The following is a 26,491-nucleotide window of genomic DNA, read 5'->3' as shown; positions in this document are numbered from 1 at the left end:
GGGCCAAATGGTGTCCTTCTGTACTGTAGTGATTATGTGATTATTCAGATGTTAACAGTACAGGCTGCAATGCTACACTGTCCTTCATGTGAGATGTGAAACTGAGGCCCTATGTGCCTTCTCACATGACTGAAAAGATCAAATGACACTATTTTGTAGAAGAGCTGAGCAGTTATCACTGGTACTCTGGCTAATATGTATCCCTCAATCAACATCAAAAAGAACATGGGGAGGATTTTCAGCTCCCCATGTGGGGTGTTCCTAAGTGAAGGGAGGCGGCCTGCTGTTGGCTGGTGGTGGGTTCTTCTGACCCCACCTTTATCTTGGGATTTCCCATTGAATCCAACCTCCACTGCCAGGAAACCTGTGGCGCGTGTTCACCGTTGTTAGACTGGAACAGCCCGCTGGCGAGAACGGCTGGAAAATCCACCATATCACTCGGTCACTGTCACATTGCTGTTTGTGAAAGTTTGTTGAACACAAATCAGCTGCTGTGTTTTCCCCCCATCACAACTGGGACTACCCTTCAAAAAGTTCCTTGTGGGCTGTAAGGAACTTTGAGAGCCCAGAGGTCATAAAAACGTATGTAAATGCAAGACTTTCTTTCCTCTTAACGGTTCACCTTAAATCAGTATTTATACATATTCCCCATAACGTCCTTGCTTTTATACTCTCTGGGCTATAAATCTCAATTTCCAATATGCCTTATGTTCTTCATCAAATATCCCACTCACCTTTTTCTTTGGCGAGACCATGGGCGGGATTCTCTGATCCCGCGGCAGGTCAGAGAATCGGCAGGGGAGGGGTGCGAATACCACCATGCCGCTCCGATGCCGGGTCGCCAACTCTTCGGCGACCAGCGAATCGGCGGCAATTGCACCAGCGCGGTCGCCCAGGCACCGGTCAGGAGCAGTTGAAAGCGCCCCCCCCCCCCCGGCGATTCTCCGCGCTCAATGGGCCGAATGACCATCGAGTTGCACCGAGTCCCGTCGGTGTCGTTCGTGTGTGGTCCTACCCAGCGGGACCTCAGCATTCTGGCTGCGGGGGCCGTCCTGGTGGGGTGCGGGGGAGCCGTCTCTGGGGGAGCCTCCACGATGGCCAGGCCCACGATCAGCCACAACCAATCATCAGGCAGGCTCATTCCAATTGGGGTGGGGGGCCTGTGTTCCTCCACGCTAGGCCCCTGTAGGGCTCCACCATCATGCCTGACGGAAGCAGCCGTGGCGCCCATGCGCGGTCCCATGCCGGCTGTGGCGGGCTAACTTTCGGCGCCGGAGCAGCGCACAGCTCTCCGGCGCCGTTCTAGCCCCCTAGGAAGGTGTGAATGCCTGGGCCTGGAGGCCCATTGACGCTGGCATTGCTTGCGCCGGTTTTGATGCTGGCGTCAACATTTGGCTGGGATTTCAGAGAATCCCGGCCCATTTAACTGTTCCCCTAAAGTGCAGTTCAGAATTTCAGGTGCCGTTCTGAGTTGGGCATCTGCAAATGGCTCTCTGTCTGGGCCTTGCAAAGCAGACAAGCAAACAGAATTGGTGCCCTAGTGTGCTACTAGCAGCAGAACCTCTGAGATAGAGCTCTCTGGAAAGGGGAGTTAGATGTCTTCCCACTGCCTTGGGATATGATCAATGGTGGGGATGGCAGCAGCATGGTCACACACTATTCTGGTGCAGGCAGCCAATTATGTCAATTGATTAACCAAATAACAGCAACTTGCCAACAATAATCAGATGGCACCCCATTGCATAGGAGACTGCAAGGTATATCCGCTATATTCCTGGGGATACCTTTATGGTGGATCCATGGTCCACGAGTGGCTCCTCAGTGGCAATGGCTGTCCACATGGCTCTAGCACCACAGTTGAATGTTTACCCCTGATGATCACTGTGGCTTGCCTGCCTGGCCCCAACACAAAAAAAATTATATCATATCAGGCATTCCAGGAGGTCAACCTGGAGGCCCCCACTCTTCTTCCTATAGACGAGACAGAGTACAGGAATGAGATAGAGAATCTGGTGAACTGGTGCGACGACAATAATCTCTCCCCCAATGTCAACAAAACGAAGGAGATTGTCATCGACTTCAGGGAGCGTAGTGGAGAACGTGCCCCTGTCTACATCAATGGGAACAAATTTGAAAGGGTCAAGAACTTCAAGTTTTTAGGTGTCCAGATCACCAACACCCTGTCCTGGTCCCCCCATGCTGACATTATAGTTAAGAAAGCCCACCAACAACTCTACTTTCTCAGAAGACTAAGGAAATTTGGTATGTCAGCTACGACTCTCGCCAATTTCTACAGATTCACCATAGAAAGCATTCTTTCTGCTTGTATCACAGCTTGGTATGGAGCCTGCTCTGCCCAAGACCGCAGGAAATTACAAAAGGTAATGAATGTAGCCCAGTCCATTGCGCAAACCAGCCTCCCATCCATTGACTCTATCTATAATTCCCGCTGCCTCAGAAAGGCAGCCAGCATAATTAAGGACCCCACGCACCCGGGACATACTTTCGTCCACTTTCTTCCGTCAGGAAAATGATACCAAAGTTTGAGGTCTCGTACTAACTGACTCAAGAACAGCTTCTTCCCTACTACCATCAGATTTTTGAATGGACCTACCTCGTATTAAGTTGATCTTTTCTCTACACCTTGCTATAACTGGAATATTATATTCTGCAGTCTCTCCTTCCTTCCCTATGTACGGTATACATTGTTTGTACAGCATGCAAGAATCAATACTTTGCACTGTATACTAATACGTATGATAATAATAAATCAAATCAAATCAGTTTCAGCAATGGTCATTTCTGGGTGCGGCTGTCAGGGTTACAGAGATGCCAGGCCTCTGATGGGACTAGTCGCTTTTAGAACCAGGCTATCATAACGGGTCAAATATGCCTTGGGATCCTGCTGTTCTCCTGCCTGGCCTCAGTACCCACTTTGTATCCTAACGTTTGGAAAACTAAGGCCAAAATTTCTAGATTCTGATGTATACCAGTTTTATTCTCACTGTGAATTGGGAACCTCTTCACACCAGTGCTCAAATTATAGAGCAATTAAGTTCTTGGAGCCTCTTTAAATAGCAATGCCACCTTGGTTCTGTTTGTTTTTCTATGGAGTAAACAGATTGCAAATACTCACTTGCGGTCTAGGCACTGCACAGATGGCTGTTTTGACTAATAAAAATGTCACATTGACCCACTACTTGTTCTGAAGTCTGAGTTAAGAGCATATTCTCTTGATGGAGTGGATGAATTGTCTCCTCCATCTCAACTCTCCTACTCCAACCTTGATCTGCACATTGCTGATATTAAATCAAATAAAGCATATCCACAGCCTCATCTACCACATCCTGTAATTTAGTTTTTAAAAAACTTTCACAAAAATATGCATATCCATCCCACACAAAACAAATTATTGGGAGGAGTTGCTCTGGCAAGTCATTTTTTTTTAAGTTAGGCTTCATCACAAATGCTTTACTGATGTTGTTGTCCTGTGAATGGTTACTATCATGTTTTACTTGCCATTTGTTCAATTAAACAAACAAAGAACAAACAAAGAAAATTACAGCACAGGAACAGGCCCTTCGGCCCTCCCAGCCTGCGCCGATCCAGATCCTTTATCTAAACCTGTTGCCTATTTTCCAAGGATCTACTTCCCTCTGTTCCCCGCCCGTTCATATATCTGTCCAGATGCATCTTAAATGATGCTATCGTGCCCGCCTCTACCACCTCCTCTGGCAAAGCATTCCAGGCACCCACCACACTCTGCGTAAAAAACTTTCCACGCAGATCTCCCTTAAACTTTCCCCCTCTCACCTTGAAATTGTGACCCCTTGTCATAGAATTTACAGTGCAGAAGGAGGCCATTCGGCCCATCGAGTCTGCACCGGCTCTTGGAAAGAGCACCCTACCCAAGGTCAACACCTCCACCTTATCCCCATAACCCAGTAACCCCACCCAACACTAAGGGCAATTTTGGACACTAAGGGCAATTTATCATGGCCAATCCACCTAACCTGCACATCTTTGGACTGTGGGAGGAAACCGGAGCACCCGGAGGAAACCCACGCACACACGGGGAGGATGTGCAGACTCCACACAGACAGTGACCCAGCCAGGAACCGAACCTGGGACCCTGGTGCAATTGTGCTATCCACAAGGCTACCGTGCTGCCCTGTAATTGACACCCCCACTCTTGGAAAATGCTTGTTGCTATCCACCCTGTCCATACCTCTCATAGTTCTGTAGACCTCAATCAGGTCTCCCCTCAACCTCCATCGTTCCAATGAAAACAATCCTAATCTACTCAACCTTTCTTCATAGCTAGCACCCTCCATACCAGGCAACATCCTGGTTAACCTCCTCTGCACCCTCTCTAAAGCATCCACATCCTTCAGGTAATGTGGCAACCAGAACTGCATGCAGTATTCCAAATGTGGCCTAACCAAAGTCCGATACAACTGTAACATGACCTGTCGACTCTTGTACTCAATACCCCGTCCAATGAAGGCAAGCATGCTGTATGCCTTCTTGACCACTCTATCGACCTGCGTTGCCACCTTCAGGGTACAATGGACCTGAACTCCCAGATCTCTCTGTACATCAATTTTCCCCAGGACTCTTCCATTGACCGTATAGTCCGCTCTTGAATTAGATCTTCCAAAATGCATCACCTTGCATTTGCCTGGATTGAACTCCATCTGCCATTTCCCTGCCCAACTCTCCAATCTATCTATATTTTGCTGTATTCTCTGACAGTCTGCCTCGCTATCTGCAACTCTTGCTCATCAGACCACCTATACTTTCGTCCAGATCATTTATGTATATCGCAAACAACAGTGGTCCGAGCACGGATCCCTGTGGAACACCACTAGTTACCTTTCTCCATTTTGAGGCACTCCCTTCCATCACTACTCTCTGTCTCCTGTTGCCCAGCCAGTTCTTTATCCATCTAGCTAGTACACCCTGAACCCCATACGACTTCACTTTTTCCATCAACCTGCCATGGGAAACTTTATCAAATGCTTTACTGAAGTCCATGTATATGACATCTACAGCCCTTCCCTCATCAATTAAACTTTGTCACTTCCTCAAAGAATTCTATTAGGTATATAAGACATGACCTTCCCTGCACAAAACCATGCTGCCTATCACTGATAAGTCTATTTTCTTCCAAATGTGAATAGATCCTATCCCTCAGTATCTTCTCCAACAGTTTTCCTACCACTGACGTCAAGCTCACAGGTCTATAATTCCCTGGATTATCCCTGCTACCCTTCTTAAACAAAGGGACAACATTAGCAATTCTCCAGTCATCCGGGACCTCACCCATGCTCAAGGATGCTGCAAAGATATCTGTTAAGGCCCCAGCTATTTCGTCCTGGGGCCTTAACAAATTGTCACAGATCCTCCCACAAATCATTCATTGTAATTGTCAAAATCAACTACAATGGCTGCCATGAGTGTTTTTTAATAAAGGGCTTTACAACGAAATGAAAGCTCCCATTTCAGTCTAAAATGGGGATGGGAAGATTGAAGTCAGAGCAATAATGCCGAATAATATTCATTAAATTAATGTGTTTAATTTAATGTATTTGAATTTGGAATTAACCATTAAAATAATGTGTTTCTAGGGCTGGATTTTGTTGTTGAATAACCTGGCTGTTACTTCTTCGAGCTTGTAAACAATTAATATTTAATGAAGCACTGTAATGGCCTAAAAACCCAGAGATGTTTCCTGTTTCTTGAAGGGGAAATGAAATTCCTGTGGTGTGTCATTCTGTCACTGAATTGATGGATTTCCCATTTAATTAGTAAGAGCGTTGGTCAGTGATACTTTGTTATTCTGACCACCGCACTCGAGGCTCGCTTACTTTGATCAACTCCCTTGTTTTGACATTAGTTTCTTAAGAATTATTAATCACCACCTTGTGAATGACAACATTTGTAACAACCCCTATTGTTTTCAGAATTTAAATGTGAGTTATGTGACAGGAAATTAGCTGTGTGTGAGGAATTATGGGTATATAACCTATAGTTGCAAAGAAAATTATCACCTGAAAAATAAGTACCGTTGTGTTCTGACCAAAGATCTAACTGATTAAAATTCATAATAATTAGATGCAGAGAAGTGTGTGAATAATGTAATGGAATAAATTATTTCTGGTACTCGATGATATTTAACTTTCTCCATTTAAAACTCATAGAAACGCTACACTACTTCATATATGTTTTCAATTCATGGTTCATGATAGTCATTTCTAAAGGAACATTAATCATGTTAAAAGTGATTTGTTTTTGGCTTGACCTCTATTGCAGCAGAATTTCTATTCAATGTTTCTCCCTGGTTTGATTCAGGATCAGAACCGGGCTGAGATTATTCCTGTTACATCGGGGACGTTTCTCATTCATAGATGTAGTACAAAACCTTTCCAAAAGCAAATAAAATGCTTTTGAATTTCTAAAAATAATGGAAATTTTGACATTTTCAGGTGGGAAACGTTCATCAAAATGGCTGGGTCCTTCAGTCAATTGTGACAAATTCCAAGTCCTGAATTTAGAGCTGCTATAAATCAGGACAATGCTACTGCTACCATTCAGTGCTAAATGAATTCAGTTGACATTTTCATTTATGCAATTATTGCTTAACCTCCTTTAGCCCTCACTTCTGTTGTTGATAGACAGGCACAAAATACTTCAGGGAAGAAAGAAGAAATGCCATCAAGTTCAAGGAGTAAAATAATTTGATGCTGAGGTGTGCACATTTCATTTGTCAGTACACATTCAAGTCGAATCCAATTTTGCCCCATGCAATTCAGTTTAAATGGAGAGAGAGGATCATCAACAAACTGAAAATGTTCATTAATCTTTAGTTAATTCTAGTGTTGACAATTAGATTATTAAAGAAAAGATTGGACCTGCACTCAGTTTGTTGCTGTCAATTTTGTTTTTAGCATTTTAATTTACTTCACTAATTATTGCACTATTCAGGGGATCAGATTTGTAACAGGATTCTAGCTGAAAGAAAACATTTGTATTTTACATGGGTTAATTATGTGCTGAGAAGTTATACATTTTATATAGGAAGCATTGCGCTTTTTGAAATCTGTTGCTCTGCAAATATGCGTAGGTATAATATTCGCAGAATAGAGGATTTTAACTGTGATTAGTGATTGAAATGAGAGCTAGGCTAACACTGCCAAACACAAAGGTTGGAAGAAATGTGGAAATTTCTCCCCAAATTCTGTGGATGCTGGAACGATTGGAGTCTTCAGGACAGAGATAGATTTTTGTTAAGCTTTGAGTAACATGGGTTGTGGAGCAAAGGAAAATGGAGGTGATGTACAGATCAGCCGTCATCTAACTGAATGGTGGAGCAGGCCCAAGAGACTGAATGGCCTACGTTCCAAGACAGGTACTTCAGTTATTCCTGGAAAGTCTCCTGAATCTCTAAGTTTGATTAAATGTAACCTATACATACATTTGTAAATTACTGGAGGGAATTTATGCTGTTTTCTAACAACAAACACTGTTCACTAGTACAACCTACTGTGGTCCTAACATTAATTCCAAAAAGGTAAGTTGGGGTTACTGGGTTACGGGGATAGGGTGGAAGTGTGGTCTTAAGTAGGGTGCTCTTTCCAAAGGCCGGTGCAGACTCGATGGGCCGAATGACCTCCTTCTGCACTATAAATTCTATGATAACACATTAAATGCTGACTGATGCCACAATCTGCATGATTGTAAAGTACAAAATAGCTGAACAATGATTATGCTTCCGACAAAATATATTTTAAATAGGAGGAGAATATTTTCATTGAATCAAGTGGCAGGTCTACAAAATTCCATTATATCTTTTTTTTCTCTCTCAGTCTCTCTCTGTATTCATCACTATCTCCCTGCCTCTCTATCTCGCTCCATCCCTGCCTCTCTATCTCAATCTCTCTGTTTCGCTAGAAAGGCCAACATACCATTTGCCTTCCTCACCGCCTGCTGCACCTGCATGCTTACTTTCAGAGACTGGTGTACAACGACATTGCACATTCCCATCTCTCAGTCTATAGCCATTCAGATAATCTACCTTCTCTTTTTGTTACCAAAGTGGATAACCTCACATTTATCAACATTATACTGCATCTGCCATGCATTTGGCCATTACTCAACTTGTCCAAATCACACTGAAGCATCTCTGCCACTCCACATAGCTCGCCCTCCTCCCCAGCATTGTGTAATTTGCAAATTTGGAGATATTGGGCACAATCTACCGGCGTAGCTGCGCCCGAGCACGCTGCGGCGCAACGTGGCCGGTAAATGATGGGTCACTCCGATCCTGGGATCTATCCGGCTCGCTATGCCATGCGAGATCTAACACGATTTTGCAAGCAGGCGCAATGGGAAGCCCACCCATTGTGGGCAGGATTACGTTTTGGTAAATCTGCATATTGGAGTGAGACAGCTAGTCTCACACTATTTTTTTTAAATTTGAAGTACCCAATTCTTTTTGTTTCCAATTAAGGGGCAATTTAGCATGGCCAATCCACCTACCCTGAGCACCTTTGGGTTGTGGGGGTGAGACCCACGCAACCATATGGAGAATGTGCAAACTCTACATGGACAGTGACCTGGGGCCGGGATTGAACTTGCTTCCTCGGTGCCGTGAGGCAGCAGTGCTAACCATTGTGCCAACGTGCCATCCTAGCTAGTCTCACTCTAATATGCAGTTCCCTCAAGGTAACCAACGTGTTGGTATCTATCCTCTTTGCCTAGGAAACCTTGGTCAAGCGCCACTCAGTGCTGGTCTCCACAAATGGGGACCAGATGGAATGGCATTTCTGAGCGTCTCCCAGGGTATTGGTGGCCCTCGGCTTATATGTTGACTGGATAGGGTGGCACCCTAGCACTTCCAGCCTGGCACACTGGGAATGCCACATTGGTGCTATAAAGGCACTGATCTGCAGGCTGTGTGCCAGGCTGGCAGTGCCAAGGTGTCAAGCTGACATTTTGTGCGTGGCGTGATCGGGCCATGGGGGTGCACTGTGTGAGTATGGGGTGCCCCTCATAATGAGTTGGGGCTTGGGAGAGTTCGGAATTGCGTCAGTAGCTGAGAGATTGAGGAGCCATTTAAAAATGGCGTCCTGCTCTCTTGCAGCAGTTCCGGCGATCGGAGCTCCTCAGCGCAGAAAATGGGCTGAGTGCTGATGTGTTATCTGTGCTGGTCTAACATCAACTGCAACTGGATGCAGCAAAATGAGAAACAGGCTTCCGACACAGGAGATGGTCCAACACTGTTTTATTGAACCTGTTGATTGCTGTACATAATCTGCTGTGGGTTGACATTCTATTAACCTAACTGATAACCTCCTACTGGCTTGGCCAGACTAGCTCCCTACCACATGGTGATGATGTTCATTGGCCTGTGCACTGCGACTATCTCCCTAGCCGTGTCCTAGAAGAGAGGGAGAGCCTTAATGCCCTGTGGGCTTTATAGTGGTGGTGTCCTGTCTGGTGATTGGTTGTTCTGTGTCGTCTGTGTTCATTGGTTACCCTGTGTGTCAATCACTGCCTGTCTGCATCTCATGATATACATGAGTAGATATTATGACAAGTGCGGCCTCGGTCGCGCATTCCCCGCTGGTGTCCCGTATCTAACCAGATGGGCATTAGAAAGCGGGGTGTTTTTCGGCACTACGAGCGCCAGGAAACACGTGGCTAAATGTGCTCGCTATGGGTCTCTGATCCCATTTGGTTAGATCGGGCCCATTATATTTACTTCCCTCATCAGAATCATTAATATATATTGTGAATATTTGGGGTCACCGAAGTGATGCCTGAGGTACCCCACTTGTCGCTGCCTGCGGAAGACCTGTTTATTCCTGCGCTTTGTTTCCTGTCTGCCAACCAGTTTACTATCCATCTCAATACAATCCCCCAATCCCTTATGTGGGATCTTGTTGAAAGCTTTCTGAAAGGGGAGTTGAGAATATTTTGTTTTTTAAACAATGTCAACAATGGAGTATGACATGGTATCACAACGAACAAGGCTAATTCCTCATTTGAAATAGACTTCAGCTGTGAAGTTAGAGGCTGCTCACAGTCAAAGCTGCAGTATGGCTCTGTCCTCGAAAAGTTTGGTGGGACAGACAGGCTGCAGCTGTGTTTGCCCGTTATGGGTCTCCACGATATTTAAAATGTAGCAAAGCTGCTCAACTCCCCAGCCCATGGGTGACCCCAACTCTGCAGTGCGCTAACCAAGCCCAATCCCCCTGAGGGACTTGAGGACAGGTGGCGGCAAGGTTCCGAAATGCCAGGAGGACCAGGGAGGCCCTCATTGTCTAGATTCTCATCGGATGAGGCTGTGGTCTGTCAGTTCAACTCCCTCTCCCCTCCCCCCAATCCCTCTCTCCCCATTTCCCTCCTTTATCGCAGCCACCCCAACCCTCCCTCCCCCACATTTCCCTCCTCCCCCATCCCCTCAATCCCTCCCCCATAATCCTCCTTCCATCCCAATCCCTCCCTTCCTCCATTCCCCCCTCAATCCCACCTTCCCCCTCCCCCTCAATCCCTCCCTCCACTCATTTACCTCTTTCGCCCATTACCCCCAATTTCCTTCCTCCACCACACCGCCCCCTGCCCGACCACCCTGTTCCACCCTCCAAGGGTCATCATTCGAGGGTGACGGGCTTGTGTTGGCACTGTCAGTGGGTCACTATCCAAGGCAGGAGAAGGATTCTAACTCGCTGTTAGGAAAGCTCTGATGCTCCTCAGTTTGAGCCAAAGTCTGACTCCTGTCCTTCCTGCTGACAGCGCGCTCACACCCATCCTCTGAACAGGTCTGCATCGGGAGTTTTTGAGCTATAAATCCTGCCGGTGCTCTGGTGGAGATATAATTCCTGCCGATTGTGGGTGCTTGTCAAAGTTGCTGCCTATAATTGAGGGGCAGAAATTCAAGTGTCATTAGCTGATCTGCATTCCAGGTCCTGCCATGAGGTAATATTGCCCCTCTAGTTTTATTTTACCTTTCAAGATTACAGCATCGTCTTGACTAAGAGTATTTTTAAAATGTTGGCCTTGCCATAATCACTGATGCAACTAAAACCTAACTACATATTTCTATATTTAAACCTGATACTAGCAATCACAAAAATGCATGGGTTAATGACCTTAATCTGTTGTATGAAACATATGTTTATGACAAGTTCATGCCAATCACAGATGGTTGTCAAAAGTCCGTAATTCAGTCCATCACAACATCTTTGTTCATTTATTTTGGTAACCTGTAGTAATAGTGAATATAAACAATATTGACAATTCCATGATTTGCTTTTGCCCATTTATAATTGTTTTTCAGCTGAAGGCGTATTTTAGTGTCAGTGCTCTACTGCAACAATTGTAATGGCATATCGGGAAAAATAGATAATTTCACTCTTGATTAAAATGTGTGAAAGTATGCATCATTACGGATGCGAACTGTACACCGTCAGGTGTGCCACACCGAGGAGAACCACGCAAAACACCTGGTTGCATAATTAATGAGGTTGGGGCCTGACGTTCTAGCGGGTTTGCCCATCGGCCTCCACAGTGGGAAACACTCCACATTCCTGCCCCGCCATGGTGGGTAGGAACATAAACCACTTTTGCAGTGGACTCACCATTTCCAAAACATAAGACCCCATTGAGATGGCCTCACAAGATCACAGGCTGTATGTTTTATCGGCTGTTGGTCATCAGGAATTAGTCCCAGGATGAGAGAATTTCGCCCATCAATGTACAACCAATAGATCCCTCCTATTCTGATTTTAATCGCTCCACCATCAGCAGTTGTGCCTTTGATTCTGGAATTATATCCTTAAAGGTCCTGGGGTCTTCATTAATAACCTTAGCCAGTACGGGAATTGAACCCACGTTGCTGACTTTGCTCTGCATCACGAACCAGCTGTCTAGCCAAGTGAGCTAAATTGGACCCTCAAGTTATTCATGAAGGCGCTGGCTTCTAACACTTGTGCCTCAACTGAGATGTGGTGACCCTCAGGTTAAATCACAACCAGTCAGCTCTCCCCTTCAAAGGGCAAAAAGAGCAAACATGGCAATCGGATTCTTACAAGTAAGAAAATTGAATAATTTAACCACCTCGTCGTGCTGATTCCACTGGAGGGGAGGGGCAGTTAAATTGACCCTGTGGGCCAAATTCTCTACTCGATGGGCTAGTAGTGGGGAAGGATTTTTGCCTGTGCCCCCTTCCTTCTTCCTGCATCAGGGATCATTTTACATTCCACTGCAGATGAGGAGAATTCCACTTTGTAGCACTAAAAGAGGTAGCTGACTGCCAGTAGGGATGAAAGAAACTTCTTTGAAGGTCTCTTGTTAAGACCGGGGCCTAAAAAGGTAGGGGTTGTGGAAATTATAGAAGGATAGATGCCTGTTCAAAGACCCCCCCCCCCTTCTTTTTTCATGTGCTTACCACCGATGCCTCATGGTCTTGTACCACCTTTGCTCTTTTGGCAACTCCTTTCTGGAAATGGTAAGATTGGCCAGGAATCTAGCCAGTGTTTACAAATGGCAGGTGCATGGGGAACGGGCATCTGGCATCCACCCACAAGAGTGGGTGGGATGGGGGCGTAGGGAGGTATACATATTGAGACCCTAATATTCTGAACCTCTCAATTTGTTTCCCTCCTTTCCTCAATTTATTTATCAAATCATTACAAAAATGAACAGTGATTATCTTGGCCCTTCTCTGTTCCCAAGCTCAAAACAATTGGTTCAGTATTTCCGTTAAGAATGCAGTGCATTTTTAAAGGACGAGGCTGCAGCATTTGTACTTTATTATCCTGGCTGTCTCCCACTGGAGATGATGTTATCAGTCAGCAGCAACACATGGCAAAGTGTTTCCTCTTCTGGTTGCTTTAAAGCCAGGTACAGGCTGCATTTGACAATCCGCTGTTAAATAAACGTGGGGGTAAAATGTGATGCTGCTTTGTTCAATTCATTCTGAACAACAGAAATTACAATTATTTGTGCCTCTGAACTGTACTCATAACAGTGGGCTACTGAAATCGAAGTTCCTGTCTAAAGACTTTTGCAACGTACCCAACACACCACAACTTCCTGGTAACACCGAATTACTCTACGAGCTAAAGTTATGTGGAGACGATGAGGAAAGCGAGTAAGTTGACCCCTCACAGAGTTTTGTTTTTAAATTTTAAAGTTCAAGCTATAGACGGGCTGATGAGCTAAATGTCCGGCTGTGTGTTTTTATTTAGCGATCTTACATGTTGAGGGTTATGTTCTGAAGGTTTTTGAAAAGATCATGGTTGTGTTCAGCAAGAGGAAATGGGGGGGAGGGGTAAAGAAAGATTGTACAATGCCGAAAGCACGGAACAAATGTTAGAAACTGATTTCTCTCTTGTGATGTGATGCACATGTGGTGTGCTTTGTAAAAGTAAAGGAGTTAATACAAGATGACTTTAAATTTATACCAGATTTCAACGCAAGGTTTTGATTTTTTGTAGTTTTCAACATTACAATTCTGTGAACTAACCATAAGGAAAGAAAAACACAAAGCAGTGAATTATCTCGTGGTTTAGCTGAACTCTGACATGGACAATATATTTCCTCCCTGTTGACTGCTATTTTGTATATGACGATACCTTTGTGTGGTGTACTGGTGCAGAGAGTGAAGGCTCAATTTAAATGAAAGCAGTTTTGCAGTAGTTGCATTTATTTATTTTTCTTTCTGTGAGGACTCCAGGGCCTCTTACTAGGACCTCAGCATGATAATTGTGCAGCTTATGTAGGAACAGAGATACCGAGGGGGGCCGCAGCTGGTGTACTGGTACAAGAAAGATTTACCAGCGATATGTAATTTAAGTTACTTGTAGGAGGACAGGAACTGGAGTTGTTCTCCTTAGGACAACGAAAATAAGAGGAGATTTGATAAAAGCATTAATAAAATAAATAAAGAGAAACCGTTTCCACTGGCAGGAGGGCCGCCAACTGGAGAACACAGATTTAAGATCATTAGCAAAAGAAAAGGATGCAACAAGAGAAAAAATGTTCACATAGTGGATTAAGAGAGACGAAAGCAAATTCAGTAACAATTTTCAAAAGGAAATTTCATAACTTCTTCTTCGGTGATCACTGGCTAGAAACTATGATTGTCCACCTAAGAAACTGCGTGTCACTGCCCATGAGTTCTGTGGGTTCTTGCATGCCCGATCTTAGAGCCACATTTTCGACTGCACACTTGGCAGGTGTTTCTGGGAGGTGGAATGGTCCTTGGACTCTAGATCACTGGTATTCTTTTCTCAGGCTCCTTTTCTAGGCCTCTTCTTGCCATCGGGTTCCCTCGAAGAATTGTGTCCCTTCAATAAGGAGGTTCCTCCAAGTAGGTCTCTCCTGAGCAAGGGTCTCACAGCTGTTAATGTCTACCTTGCATTTCTTGAGGTGAACCTTCAGGGAGTCTTTGAAGTGTTTCCTTTGTTCTCGTTGTGTTCAGAAGCCTTCCTGGGCAATGAAAATTTGCTTTGGCAGTTGGGTCTCTGACACCCTAAGCACATAGCTATCCCATTGAAGTTGGTTTTGGATGATCATGGCCTCAATACTGGTGTGTTTGGCTCCTTCAAGTACACTGATGTTAGTACACCTGTCCTCCCAGCTGATGCTTGTACCCCTCCAGGCCTTGAGGCCAAGCAGTCCAGGTCTTTGAGCCATTTAGAAGAGCTGGGGAGTCACCTGCCTTGACACACGGATCCTGTTGTCAGCACAAATGCCACAGTAGCCAAAGACTCTTGTCCTTAGGCGTCTGAAGGTAGCGGTCGCAAAATGGATACAATTTTGGATCTCCATATCAATGACAGCCTTCGATGAGAGATGGCTCCCCAATAGGGCAAATGTTCCATGTTTGGTAGGGTTTCTCCGTTGATCTTGATGGACAGAGAGGCTGGATTTTGTCCTGGGGCAGGTTAGTAATGGACTTGAGTCTTCTTGAAGTTTAGGCTGAGATCGATTCTTTGATGTGCTTCTGCGAAGGTGTGAGGCATGGTTTGCAGATCCTCTTCTGAACATAGAACATACAATGCAGAAGGAGGCCATTCGGCCCATCGAGTCTGCACCGACACCACTTAAGCCCTTACTTCCACCCTATCCCTGTAACCCAGTAACCCCACTAACCTTCTTTGGTCACTAAGGGCAATTTATCATGGCCAATCCACCTAACCTGCACGTCTTTGGACTGTGGGAGGAAACCGGAGCATCCGGAGGAAACCCACGCAAACAGGGGCTGTTTAGCTCACTGGGCTAATCGCTGGCTTTGAAAGCAGACCAAGGCAAGCCAGCAGCACGGTTCGATTCTCGTAACAGCCTCCCCGAACAGGCGCCGGAATGTGGCGACTAGGGGCTTTTCACAGTAACTTCATTTGAAGCCTACTCGTGACAATAAGCGATTTTCATTTCATTTCATTTCATTTCATTTCATTTTCAAACACGGGGGGAACGTGCAGAGTCCACACAGACAGTGACCCAGCAGGAAATCGAACCTGGGATCCTGGCGCTGTGAAGCCTCAGTGCTATCCACTTGTGCTACCGTGCTGCCCAAGAATGGAGATGGCAATGTCATCTATATACTGAAGTTCCATGAACAATGTCAATGTTGTTTTCTTGAATTTCAACCAGTTGAGATTGCCATCCATCCTGTAAACAATGTCCATTCCACTAGGAAGTTTGCTCTTGCCAAAGTGTAGCATGGGTGGTGATGAAGATGGAAAAAAGGGCAGGGGCGATGACTCATCCCTGTTCGAATCTAGTCTTGATCTCAAAGGTTTGTGTCTTATTTCTGTCGGTGAGGACTGACACCTTGTCATGGAGGAGTCGAAGGACGTTGATGAATTTCTCTGGACAGCTGGCATTTGACAGTGGATTCCACAGTGCTTCCCAATTCATTGAGTCAAAAGCCTTGTTCAGATAGATGAAGGTCATGTAGAGTGGTTGATGTTGCTTCTGACATTTCTCTAGAAGCTGCCGAACAATGAAAATAATGTCCGTTGTTCCACGGTTTTGTTGGAAGCCACACTGGCTTTCCAGAAGAATTTCTTCAGAGACTGGGTTAAGGCAGGTACCGAGGATTCGGGTAATGATCTTCATGGGGATGGAGAGTAGGGAGACTCCTCAGTATTTTCCACAGTCCGATTTGTCTCCTTTTCTAAAGATAGTGGCAATGAAGGCATCCCTGAGGTTGGCAGGAATTTCTTCTCTGTCCCAGAGTTTCAGCAACAGTGATGAAAATGACAGGTGACCCCCTTCTCCTCTGAGTTTGAAAATCTCCACAGGAATCCCGTTCACTCCTGTGGCATTTCCATTCTTCATATGTTTAATGCTGGTTTCGACTCCATCCACGCTTGGTGGGAGCCTAAGATTATCTTTGATGGGGAATTGGGGGATTTTTTCAAACACCGTAGTATTACGGTTTAGGAGTTCTTTGAAGTTTTATCTTTATTGGAGGCTGATGTTTTCTTGATCTTTCAAGAGGGTGTTCCATTCTGGTAGTGTGGAATTGTTCACAATTAAGAATTTAATTCAATACACTCATTAAATAGCTTTCAAATCTCATTTGATTCCCAGTAAAAATGTAGCTTTTGAACATAATGGTGACATGTAAACACCAAGATACTTCAACATGACCATTTTCCAGGACATCTAAAACAAAAAGTATTTAATTCTGAAATATATTTTAATCAAAAATCTAAGCTTGCAGAAGGAGGGATGTCGTGGATGCTCAAAGGGATGAAGTGAAATTGAAGGGGTACAATGGTAATGAAGAGGTGTGCAGTTGGACTGAGCGATTGACAGTGCTGAGGGATGACTTACAAACACCAGGGGACGTGTCTGAGATTCTCTGCTTCATTTCCAAACTGAACCATATGTAGTGGGAAAGTCTCAGTGGGGGATGGAACATCAAAGAGATCACTCAGGGCCCAATGCTTCGTGATGAGCACTTGCGGGGAGCCTGAGTGAAGTAGGTTGCAGATGCTATTGTTCAAACATATAAATTTAGAAATGAGATTTTAAAATATGTCACAAAAAGGAGGGGCATAAAGTAGTGCATTGTTAATAAGGATGTGGTATGGTGTTATGAGATATTAAGAGTGCTTTTCTTCAGATCATCAGCAGACACATGGGGTGGGATTCTCTGGTTGCCGACGCCGAAATCGCTTCGGCGATTGGTCGGAGAATCAACGTTGGCGCCGTAATCGGGGGCGGCGCCACTTTTGCGACGTGCCGCCCCCTACGAAGTGGTGTATTCTAAGGGTACACCGCACGCCGTATCGACGGTCTCAGGATGTTACCTGACTCAGTCCATCGTCGCTACAGTCGGGGGAGGATCGATCGGCAGGCAGAGGGGACTTTGGCAGGGGCTTGAGGCACTGTAGGGGGGTGGTCCAGAGGTCATGGGTCAGACCAAAGAGGGACACTATTTGGCAGGCCGGGTTTGTGCGCGGCCGCTGCCACGTTACAAGGCGCCATCGCTGCAGGCCGCGGTTGTGCGCATGCACGGCCACGGACCCGGAAATTCTCCAGCCATATCGGTAGCTAGAGCCGGGGGCTCTACGCTGCCTGCCCACAAGCCCCCACCAAATGGAGGATCGGTGGATAATTTGCTCCAAAGTTTTGGTCGAAAATGCCAGTGTTCCCATGCCGGCGTCAGGACATAGCCTGAAAATCGGAGACTCCAGCCCATGGTCCTTGACAAAAGGTAGGTCCAGTTCCAGTGGTAAGGGATCCTTGTTTGGGTGTCAGATGTTGTTCCAGCTCCAATCCTGTTGCACCTGGAGCATAGCAGGAGGCCCAAATTGGACTTTGTACTGGGCATTTTTGTTAATATGGAGTCTGCTGCAGCACATGCTGGCCATCACCTCAGCGAACGACAAACGACACTTGTACAACTTGGGTCGTTGTTGGCATCCTCCTCTGGGTTCCTCCTCGACCCAATGGGTGGCTGAGTCTTCAGGGTGTGCACCATTCCTGTGCACATGGGGTTCCCCCTCCAGACTACATTGGCACTGCTGCCTTCTCCGGCGTCTGGCTGCCTAGGCTTTCACCAGCAATGCTATGGCAGCCGCTGTGGGACCTATACCACCATGCATTTTGGTATCTGTATGGAATTGGAGGGGATAGACCAACCAGTACTCAGGGCTTCTATCCCGGGACCCTCAAATGCCCCAAGACTTCCCCACCCTGATATGTCCCGCCTTCTCTGAGTGCCATCCAGCGAGCCAGTTGTGCTGGAGAACTTTGCTCTTCACACTCCTGACCACATCAAGAGCCCCTAGACCACAGACCTCTGCCGGGAACATGAGGGAGATGGTGCTCAGGGGCCCTCCCCTGATCCACACACTCACCCTTTGGTCGTGAGAAGATCCCCAGTGGTGAACCCCTGCTCTTTAGTGTTTGAGTTTTGGCAGCTGCCTCTGTGGTGCCGATGCTCCTACTGTTCAGGCACACTGTTCAGGTATCAAAGATTGATTGATTGAAATGCTATGCACTCATCATCCTCTGAGAAATGGCAAGTGTGCCCTCAAGAAACCATTTGTGAGTTGAGGGGTGTGAAGTGCGCTCACAAATAACAAAGCTAATTTCTCATTTGTAGTAGCCTTCAACTGTGAAGCTAGAGGCTGCTCACAGTTATAGGGAGTTAAAGTGACTTTCAGCATGAAACCAAAAGCAAGGATCGGTGCTGAAAGTGTTTGGTAGTACACAAGCTACAGCTGTGGTTGCCCCTGTTATGGGTCTCCACAATATTTAAGGATGGCTTGAAGGCATTAGCCCACGGGTGACCCCCGATTTTGAACGCGTCAACTCCACCCCCAAAGCTGAATGCCGCAAAATGGAAATAGCGACTCACTTCCCTTCAGCTGCCATTACACCAGCTTCATGTTTTTAAAAAAGAATACTAAATGACACCAGTGATTTTTCACTGGGGCATTGGTTAATTCCCGGGGGGCCGCTGCATTCGACTTGAATCTTGCTATTGAGATTGAAATGAATGCAAATGAGGGTCAATGGTATGCTCGCCATTATTGGGCGAGATTTGGAACTCGCTATCAGGAGTGGACTGGGTGAATTGCCAACAGGTTTGCGCCAGGCGTGAATCTCAATTTTGGCTTTTAGCAGTATTAACCTGGCATGCCCAGATCCGTGCTGGGCGCAACAAGGTGGTGAAATTGTGCCCTGAGTAATTTTGGGGGTTAATATCTCCGCACCTTCAGGGGCTAGGCCAGTGCCGGAGCGTTTGGCACCACGCCAACCGGCGCGAGTTGGCGCATGTGTGGGAGCGCCAGCGTGTGCTGGCGTGATCCCAGCACATGCAGAGGGGGTTCTGTCTCCACGCAGGCCATGGCGGAGGTTGACAGCAGCCGGCATGGAGGGAAAGAGTGCCCCCACCTCACAAGCCCGCCCGCAGTTTGGTGAGCCCCGATCGCGGGCCAGGCCACTGTGGGGGCACCCCCGGGGCTGATCTCCCCGCGCCCCCCCCCCCCTCCCCCAAGGACTCTGCAGGTCCCACTGGTACGTACCTGGTTTGATTTACGCCAGCGGGACTGGCCGAAAACGGGCGGCTGCTCGGCCTATTGCAGGCCAGAGAATCGTCGGGGGGGGCCGCTTCTAGCGGCTACCCACTGGCGCGGCGCGATTCCCGCCCCCGTCAAAACCCTGGCGGCGGAGAATTCGGCAGCCGGTGTTGGGGTGGCAGGGTGGGATTCAAGCCACCCCTTGCCGATTCTCCGACCCGACTATTATCTGGAACCTCATAGTTCCAGATCATCCAGTATCATTACTTAAACTGTTGTATTAGCCTTCTTGATTTTATCTTTGTGACCATATAAAGGCCGATAGTCCAAAGACGTGCAAGTTAGGTGGATTGGGTCATGCTAAATTGCCTCCAGTGTCCAAGGTTTAGGTGGGGATAGGGCGGTGGATTGGGCCGAGGTTAGGTGCACCTTCAGTGGGCCGATGCAGACTCGACGGGCCAAATGGCCTCCTGCTGTCTGTAGAGATTCTATGATTCTATGGTTCTAGTTTGTCAATGTTCACAGAAACATGGGGTTGGATTTAAGAGAGCGCCTAGTCCCCACTCTTGCCATTAGCCTGAGGCTGTCCCATAGCCATTTCGTCCTGCAAGCTGCATTCAGTTGGTGCAAGCGGAACTTTCACACTTGCTTGAGGAAGAAGCCCTGTCATATAGAGATCTGTTGGCCAATCAGACAATCATGTCGAGAAGCCCAGGCAAGCCTGACGCCTCGGGTTTCACTGGTGTCAGGTTGGCAAGCTCCAGTGAGGGTTGTGAAGGGGTTTCAAAATAGCCAGAGAAGAGAGTTAAAGCTGGTTGATAAGCCCAGATAACTAGTCATTGAACTTCCTGACTAGTATAGGCATACCCCTACAATGGGTAAAATACCCTGAACTGGTCCAAGAATGGGTATGCTGCCACGTGGCTTCTCCCATCCCTGTCTCTTATTTAATTATATTGGGAGAGCCAGGGAAGGTTGGTAGGTGGAGTGCTGGTAGGTAGGTGGTTGCCACTCTGGATATCATGTACCAATACCTTGAAACGTACCAGTGGGGGAATATGAAATGCAGCTGCCATTTGTAAATAATGGCCTGAATCCTCTGATAAGGGATTAGTGAATGACTCAATATAAGTCATGATTCTTCTGCAGTGTGGATAGTGTACTGATTTATCGTAACTTCAACCGATTGCACGAAAACAGCAAGCAATTTGTTTTTCTTAAAAAGGAATGTCAAATTCAAATAATTCATCCTAAGGAGAAATTACTCCTTTCAAAGGGTAGTGAAACTGTAGAATTCACTACCCCACAATGTGGTGGATGCCGGGACATTGAGTAAATTTAAGGAGCAGATAGATTTTTAATGAGTAATGGTGTTGAAGGGTGATGGAGAACGGGTAGGAAAGTGGAGGTGAGGCCGAGATGAGATCAGCCAGGATCGTATTGAATGGCGGACGGGGCTCGAGGAGCTGAATTGCTTACTCCTGCTCTTAGTTCTTATGTTCTTACAAAAACCAGCAAAACTTTGCTTTTCCATTTTGTGCTAAAAGTGAGAGCTCGGTTTGGTTTAATGACCACATAATTTAGACTGAGCTTATAGCTGCTACGCTGCAGGAGTGTTACATTGTTAAACAGATATTTTGTTGTTGAGGGTCAAGAGTTTCACTGCCAAGGTGCGTAGCTCGAGTTGGGAAATATCCTGACTCGTCAGACTCACCTCGGTAGAAAAGCCCCTGAATGTCAAATTTTAGCTCCTGAGGAAGTGATTGCAGGCTGGACCTGCCAATACCAGAAGTAGTGTGTAGGCAGCCATAAGGGCAGGCTGGTTAGAAGGCTTAGGTTGGTTCTATGGGACTTTGTTCCAGTTAGAGGCTGTTGGGCCCTCTATCCCTCACCCCCACCTCATCGCATACACACGCCACATGTCAACTCCTGTCCACCACCCACTCACAAGGCCTCTTAAAGCCCTCATTCTAACTCATGGCCACCACACACATACCCATATCCCCTCATTCCCTTCCTGCCAAATCATGGCCCTTCTGTGCCCTTTCACCCTTTATAAACATCATACAAAACCAATGAGCTGTATAGTAAAAACTCAGAAAAAAAGTAATTCCCAAATTATTTTTGGAAAAGGTTATTCCTAAAGCTCTATAAAAATATCAACCAGATATATCATTAAAGTATAAATTACAGAACCTTCCATCACTTACACCTCTTAATCTTGAGCAAATAAACTTTGAGACGTTAACAGAAGAGATCACAGAACAAATAACTTCTTATAATTACATAAAGGTCCTAGTCAAATAAAGTCAACATCTCTCTCCAGCTTCTCCATGAGTTGTGGATAGGTGCAAGAACTCTTTCAGTTAAACTGGATGGCCTTATTATGTATGCTTGGTGAGAGCCCAAACTCTCAAAAGGATTATCTCAGTCAGGGATTCAGTTTTGGCAACTGGCCTGACTGCATGGAGATTGCTGGAAATGGGAGATGCCTACCACCGTGATGTAGCCAGCCAGGTTGGGAGTGCAGAATGCAAGCTCACTATCTGTACCCTTATCCCACAACTGTGAAAATTGGGGGTCTGGAAATGGAGGTGAGAATCCTAGAATCAGGGCCGGGATTCTCCCCTACCCGGCGGGGCGGGGGGTCCCGGCATAGCGGAGTGGCGCCAACCACTCCGGCGTCGGGCCTCCCCAAAGGTGCGGAATTCACCGCACCTTTGGGGGCTAGGCACGCGCCGGAGTGGTTGGCGCCACGCCGACTGGTGCCAAAACCGACGCCAACGGCCTTTGACGCCCGCCGACCGGCGTCGGGGCTGGCCGAAAGGCCTTCGCTGGTTCGTGCATGCGCCGGTGCGTCAGCTACTGCTGACGTCACCACTGGCGCATGTGTGGTAGGGGGGGTTCTCTTCCCCCTCCGCATGGTGGAGGCCGTGGCGGCGGCGGAAGAAAAAGAGTGCCCCCATGTAACTGGCCCGCCCGCTGATCAGTGGGCCCCGATCGTGGGCCTGGCCACCGTGGGGATACCCCCCGGGGTCCGATCATCCCGCGCCCCCCCCCCCCCAGGACACTGGGGGCCCACTCGCGCCGCCAATCCCGCCACCACCAGAGGTGGTTGAAACCACAGCGGCGGGAGAGGCCTCTCAGCGGCGGGACTTCGGCCCATCACGGGCCGGAGAATCGCCGCAGGGGGCTCGCTGATCGGCACGGAGGGCACGCCAATTGGCAAAGCGCGATTTCCGCCCCCGCCAATTCCCGGGTGGCAGAGAATTCCGGCCACGGCAGGGGAGGGATTTTTGCCGGTCCCGGGCGATTCTCCGACCCCGCGGGGGTTCGAGGATTTCGCTCCAGGTCCCAACTGCCATTTTCTGATCTGCAGAAATCCAGCCTGGAAATTAAACTGGTGTATTTTCTTCCATTCTCGGAAACTGGTGTCCAATGGAATACCACAGAGATCTGTGCTCTGTCCCCTGTTGTTTGTCATTTATATAATAAAGGTGCCTTGGATTACAGGAAGATATAGACAGGATGTTTAAATGGGGAGAAAAGTGAATTTAACCCTGAAAAGTGTGAGGTGATACACTTTGAAAGGAGTATTGTTACAAGGAAGTATTCCATAGATTGCATGACACTGGGAAGTTCCGAGGAACAAAGGGACCATGGCGTGTTTGTCTATAGATCTCTGAAGGCAGAAGGGCAGGCTAATAGGGTAGTGAAAAAGGCATATGGTACACTTGCCTTTATCAATCCAGGCATAGATTACATAAAGCAGGGAGGTCATGTTGGAGTTATATAGAAATTTGGTGAGGCCGCAGCTGGAATATTGTGTGCAATTCTGGTCGCCACATAATAATAGGAAGGATGTAATTGCTCTGGAGGCTGGCGCGAGTTGGCGCATGCGCAGGAGCGCCGGCGTGTTCTGTCGCATGTGCAGAACTGCTGGCGTATTTCCTGTGCATGCACAGGGGGTTTCTTCTCCGCGCCGGCCAAGTCAGAGCTTTACACTGGCCGGCGCAAAGGGACTGAGTGCCCCCACGGCACAGGCCCGCCCGCAGATCGGTAGACCCCGATCGCAGGCCGATTCTCCGACCCGGCGGGAGAGTCAGAGAATCCTGCCCCTGGTGCGGCTGGATGGAGAAACACACCCATGATACCCACCCACAGGACAAAGAAGCAGTAATAAAAATAGCTAAGGCTGGTCGGGCAGCATCTGTGGAGAGTGGACACTTTTAGGTCCAGGATCCTTGGTCAGAACCCAGGAGAAAAGAGGATAATTTCTTCGAGATAGACATTCCTAGAAGAGAACTGACCGTGACGTAAACAATGAAATCAAAACACAAAAGATTGCAGATGCTGGAAACTCTGAAATGAAAACTGAAAAAAGCTGGAAGCAACATCTGTAGTGAGTGGAAGATAGGGTTAACATTTCAGGTTGATGACCCCTTGCCGAACAAAGGAAGCAATTTTCACTCCAGTGCCAGCATTAGCATTTTGAATAGTTCTTTTAGAAAGAGAAATTCCTGTCCATTAAGAAGTTCAAAGAACAAAGTTCTGTTATGTTCTTTGTTCATTAAACTATGTTAATGCCTTCTTTATATTTGTTCAGGAGATGCCACCTATCCAAAATAACATTGTGATTTGTAAAAATATTTTACACATATTAGCTAGCATAATATTCAGTTCAAAAGGTGTACACTTCCCCAAAGTTGCAATAAGCTAAACAGGCTATTTAATACATTCCTTTCTACTTTGTAATTGCAGTTTTTGATGACCATCATTGTAATGTTAAACATAGTGTGACCTATAAAGTGTGACAATTATACCCCAACTTCTGAATTGCACATCTAGTTTGTAGCAAAGTTAACTTTCTCTCACGAACTTAACAAAAATGTTTTTTGATGATGGTGGGTGGGGACCTGTGTATTACGTTCTCACCCTGCCAGTATTTGAGGACCTTAAGTGGGCAATTATTGCCCAGATAAAGACCTCATCCTGCTGTCATTGGTAAACCCAGCAGTGGACAGGGGGTTTGCCATACAGAGAACATGACAAGCAAATCCTGTTACTTGTGGGTCCCGGGAGAGGGAATGGGCCCTTGTTCAACGGCACAGGTCGCAATTCACCGGCCTCATTGAGCTCTTGCTCTAGCGGAATGAGGTCGGTGAACAACAGGAGAGGCGTAAAACGAGAACCACACCCGGGCAGCAAACCGATTGCGATAAAATCGTCCCGCTCCTGTAGGCAAAATCGCCTCCTGGCGTGGCGAGAAACTAATTATCTCTGTTGAAGCCCTATTTTCATACAATTGATGGGAACCACCCTCCTCCAATGATTCAGTGGCTTCCCTAGAAAGTGGTCATGCTGGGACCGATTAATACTCCGTTTGAAAAGGGTGAACCTGCGGATGGGCTGCTGTGGGGAGCAGAGGAGGTGAGCACCCATCTTCACTCATAGGTAGTGAGCCCGGAGGCACTGGGCTTCCCGCCCCTTTTCCCGGCTGCCCCAGCGTCATCTGGCTTTGGACCTGCTGGATTGTTGCTGACATCTCCCTCTGGATGTCCCGGCCGATCCTTAACAGCTCCGGATAATCCTGTTCCAGAGGCTCAGCATCTGGTTGGGACCCAACAGAGTCCAGGAATCCAGCAGACCTCTGACTGCTGTCTCGTCTGGGCATTACTGCCACCACATGATGTTCATCAGCAATTGTGTGTGATCACCAGATTGTGGCGACTGAGAGGGTACAACCCCGATTGGGGGTTGGCAGCCATGGGGGACTGGGGGTATTGGGGCTGGGGTGGTTCTACGGGGCGGTTGGGTGTGGGGGGGGGGCCTGCTGTGCACAGGTCTGCCATGCCAACCGCTGGACCATGTGCTTCTGTACCAGTCCTTCCCTACTGTCCACCCATAACTCCCACTGACTTCTGGAGGCCTCTGCCCGTGCGGCTTAAGGCTTTTGCTAATAGGGAATTGGTACTTCACACATCCCAAGTGGATCCCCTTGTGTGAGCGTGCCATGGAGCATGTGGGTCTCATTGCCTAGCATCCCAATTACACCTTGATGCACTGTGGGACGGAGCACCACAGACGCAGTGGCCAACCTTCGATCACACAGGGGATGGGTTCCAGCCCCGGGCACATGTCCGCTGCGGGGTATGCGTGGGCACGGTTTCTCGGGTGGGTGGTGCAGGAGGGGAGGGGGGCATATCTGGGGGAATGGGATTGGTGGTTGGCCCGTATCACGGAACAAAGAGCTAGAGGTGTTATACTGGTTGTGATGAGGGTGTTTTAGTGTTCTTCGTACACCACTGCCCCTTATCCCGATGGTGCTGTCCCACTATCCCAACCCTCCCTTGCCCCGAATGACCCCTCCCCACCCCTCGAATGCATACTCCACTCCTTACCTCCTACCTACCCTCGCCACCACCTTGATCTACCACTATGTCTAGGTGTATCCCCCAGATGCACATCAGAGGTGGAGGCAGCCAGCTGCTTACCACATCCTGTGGCTTTCGATGCTCCTGGCTGACGAGCTCTTGGGGCTCTGGGGCTGGAGGGCACTTGACGGTAGCACATGCTGCCCTGTTTCGGATGCTGGCTGCGGGACGCGGCTCATCAGAGGGGTGGAACTCGGTGGAGCTGGTGGCTACCGTCGCTAGTCCATAAGATGGGTCCGGGTTGCCACCCAGCGCTCCCTCTTCCTGGTCAGTGCCCATATGGCCCTGGAGTTCATGTCGGGATGGCGGGGCAGCTGAATTGAGCCCCGGCTGCCCCAGCGTCATCTGGCTTTGAACCTGCTGGATTGTTGCTGACATCTTCCTCAGGATGTCCCGGCCGATCCTTAACAGCCCTGGATAAACCTGTTCCAGAGGCTCAGCATCTGGTTGGGACCCAACAGGGGTCCAGGGATCCAGCAGACCTCTGACTGCTGTCTCGCC

The 26,491-nt window shown here is 47.5% G+C and overlaps 1 protein-coding gene across 2 annotated transcripts in view; it reads left to right on the top strand.

The window, feature by feature from the left end:
- The first annotated feature begins 13,065 nt into the window (after window positions 1-13,065).
- Window positions 13,066-26,491, top strand: part of cep85l (centrosomal protein 85, like) — a 355,373-nt gene continuing 341,947 nt past the window's right edge. Inside the window, exon 1 of one of the 2 annotated variants that reach the window (XM_038799676.1) lies at window positions 13,066-13,159. In XM_038799676.1, the coding sequence (XP_038655604.1) occupies window positions 13,147-13,159 (13 nt within the window). In that variant the 5' untranslated portion in view covers window positions 13,066-13,146. The remainder of the gene's footprint in view (window positions 13,160-26,491) is intronic. The other variant, XM_038799678.1, reaches the window with a different exon arrangement.

Source organism: Scyliorhinus canicula, chromosome 6 (genome assembly GCF_902713615.1).
Source record: "Scyliorhinus canicula chromosome 6, sScyCan1.1, whole genome shotgun sequence".
NCBI lineage: Eukaryota > Metazoa > Chordata > Chondrichthyes > Carcharhiniformes > Scyliorhinidae > Scyliorhinus > Scyliorhinus canicula.
The sequence above is the reverse complement of the archived record's forward strand: the minus strand, read 5'-3'. Positions and strand labels throughout refer to the sequence as shown.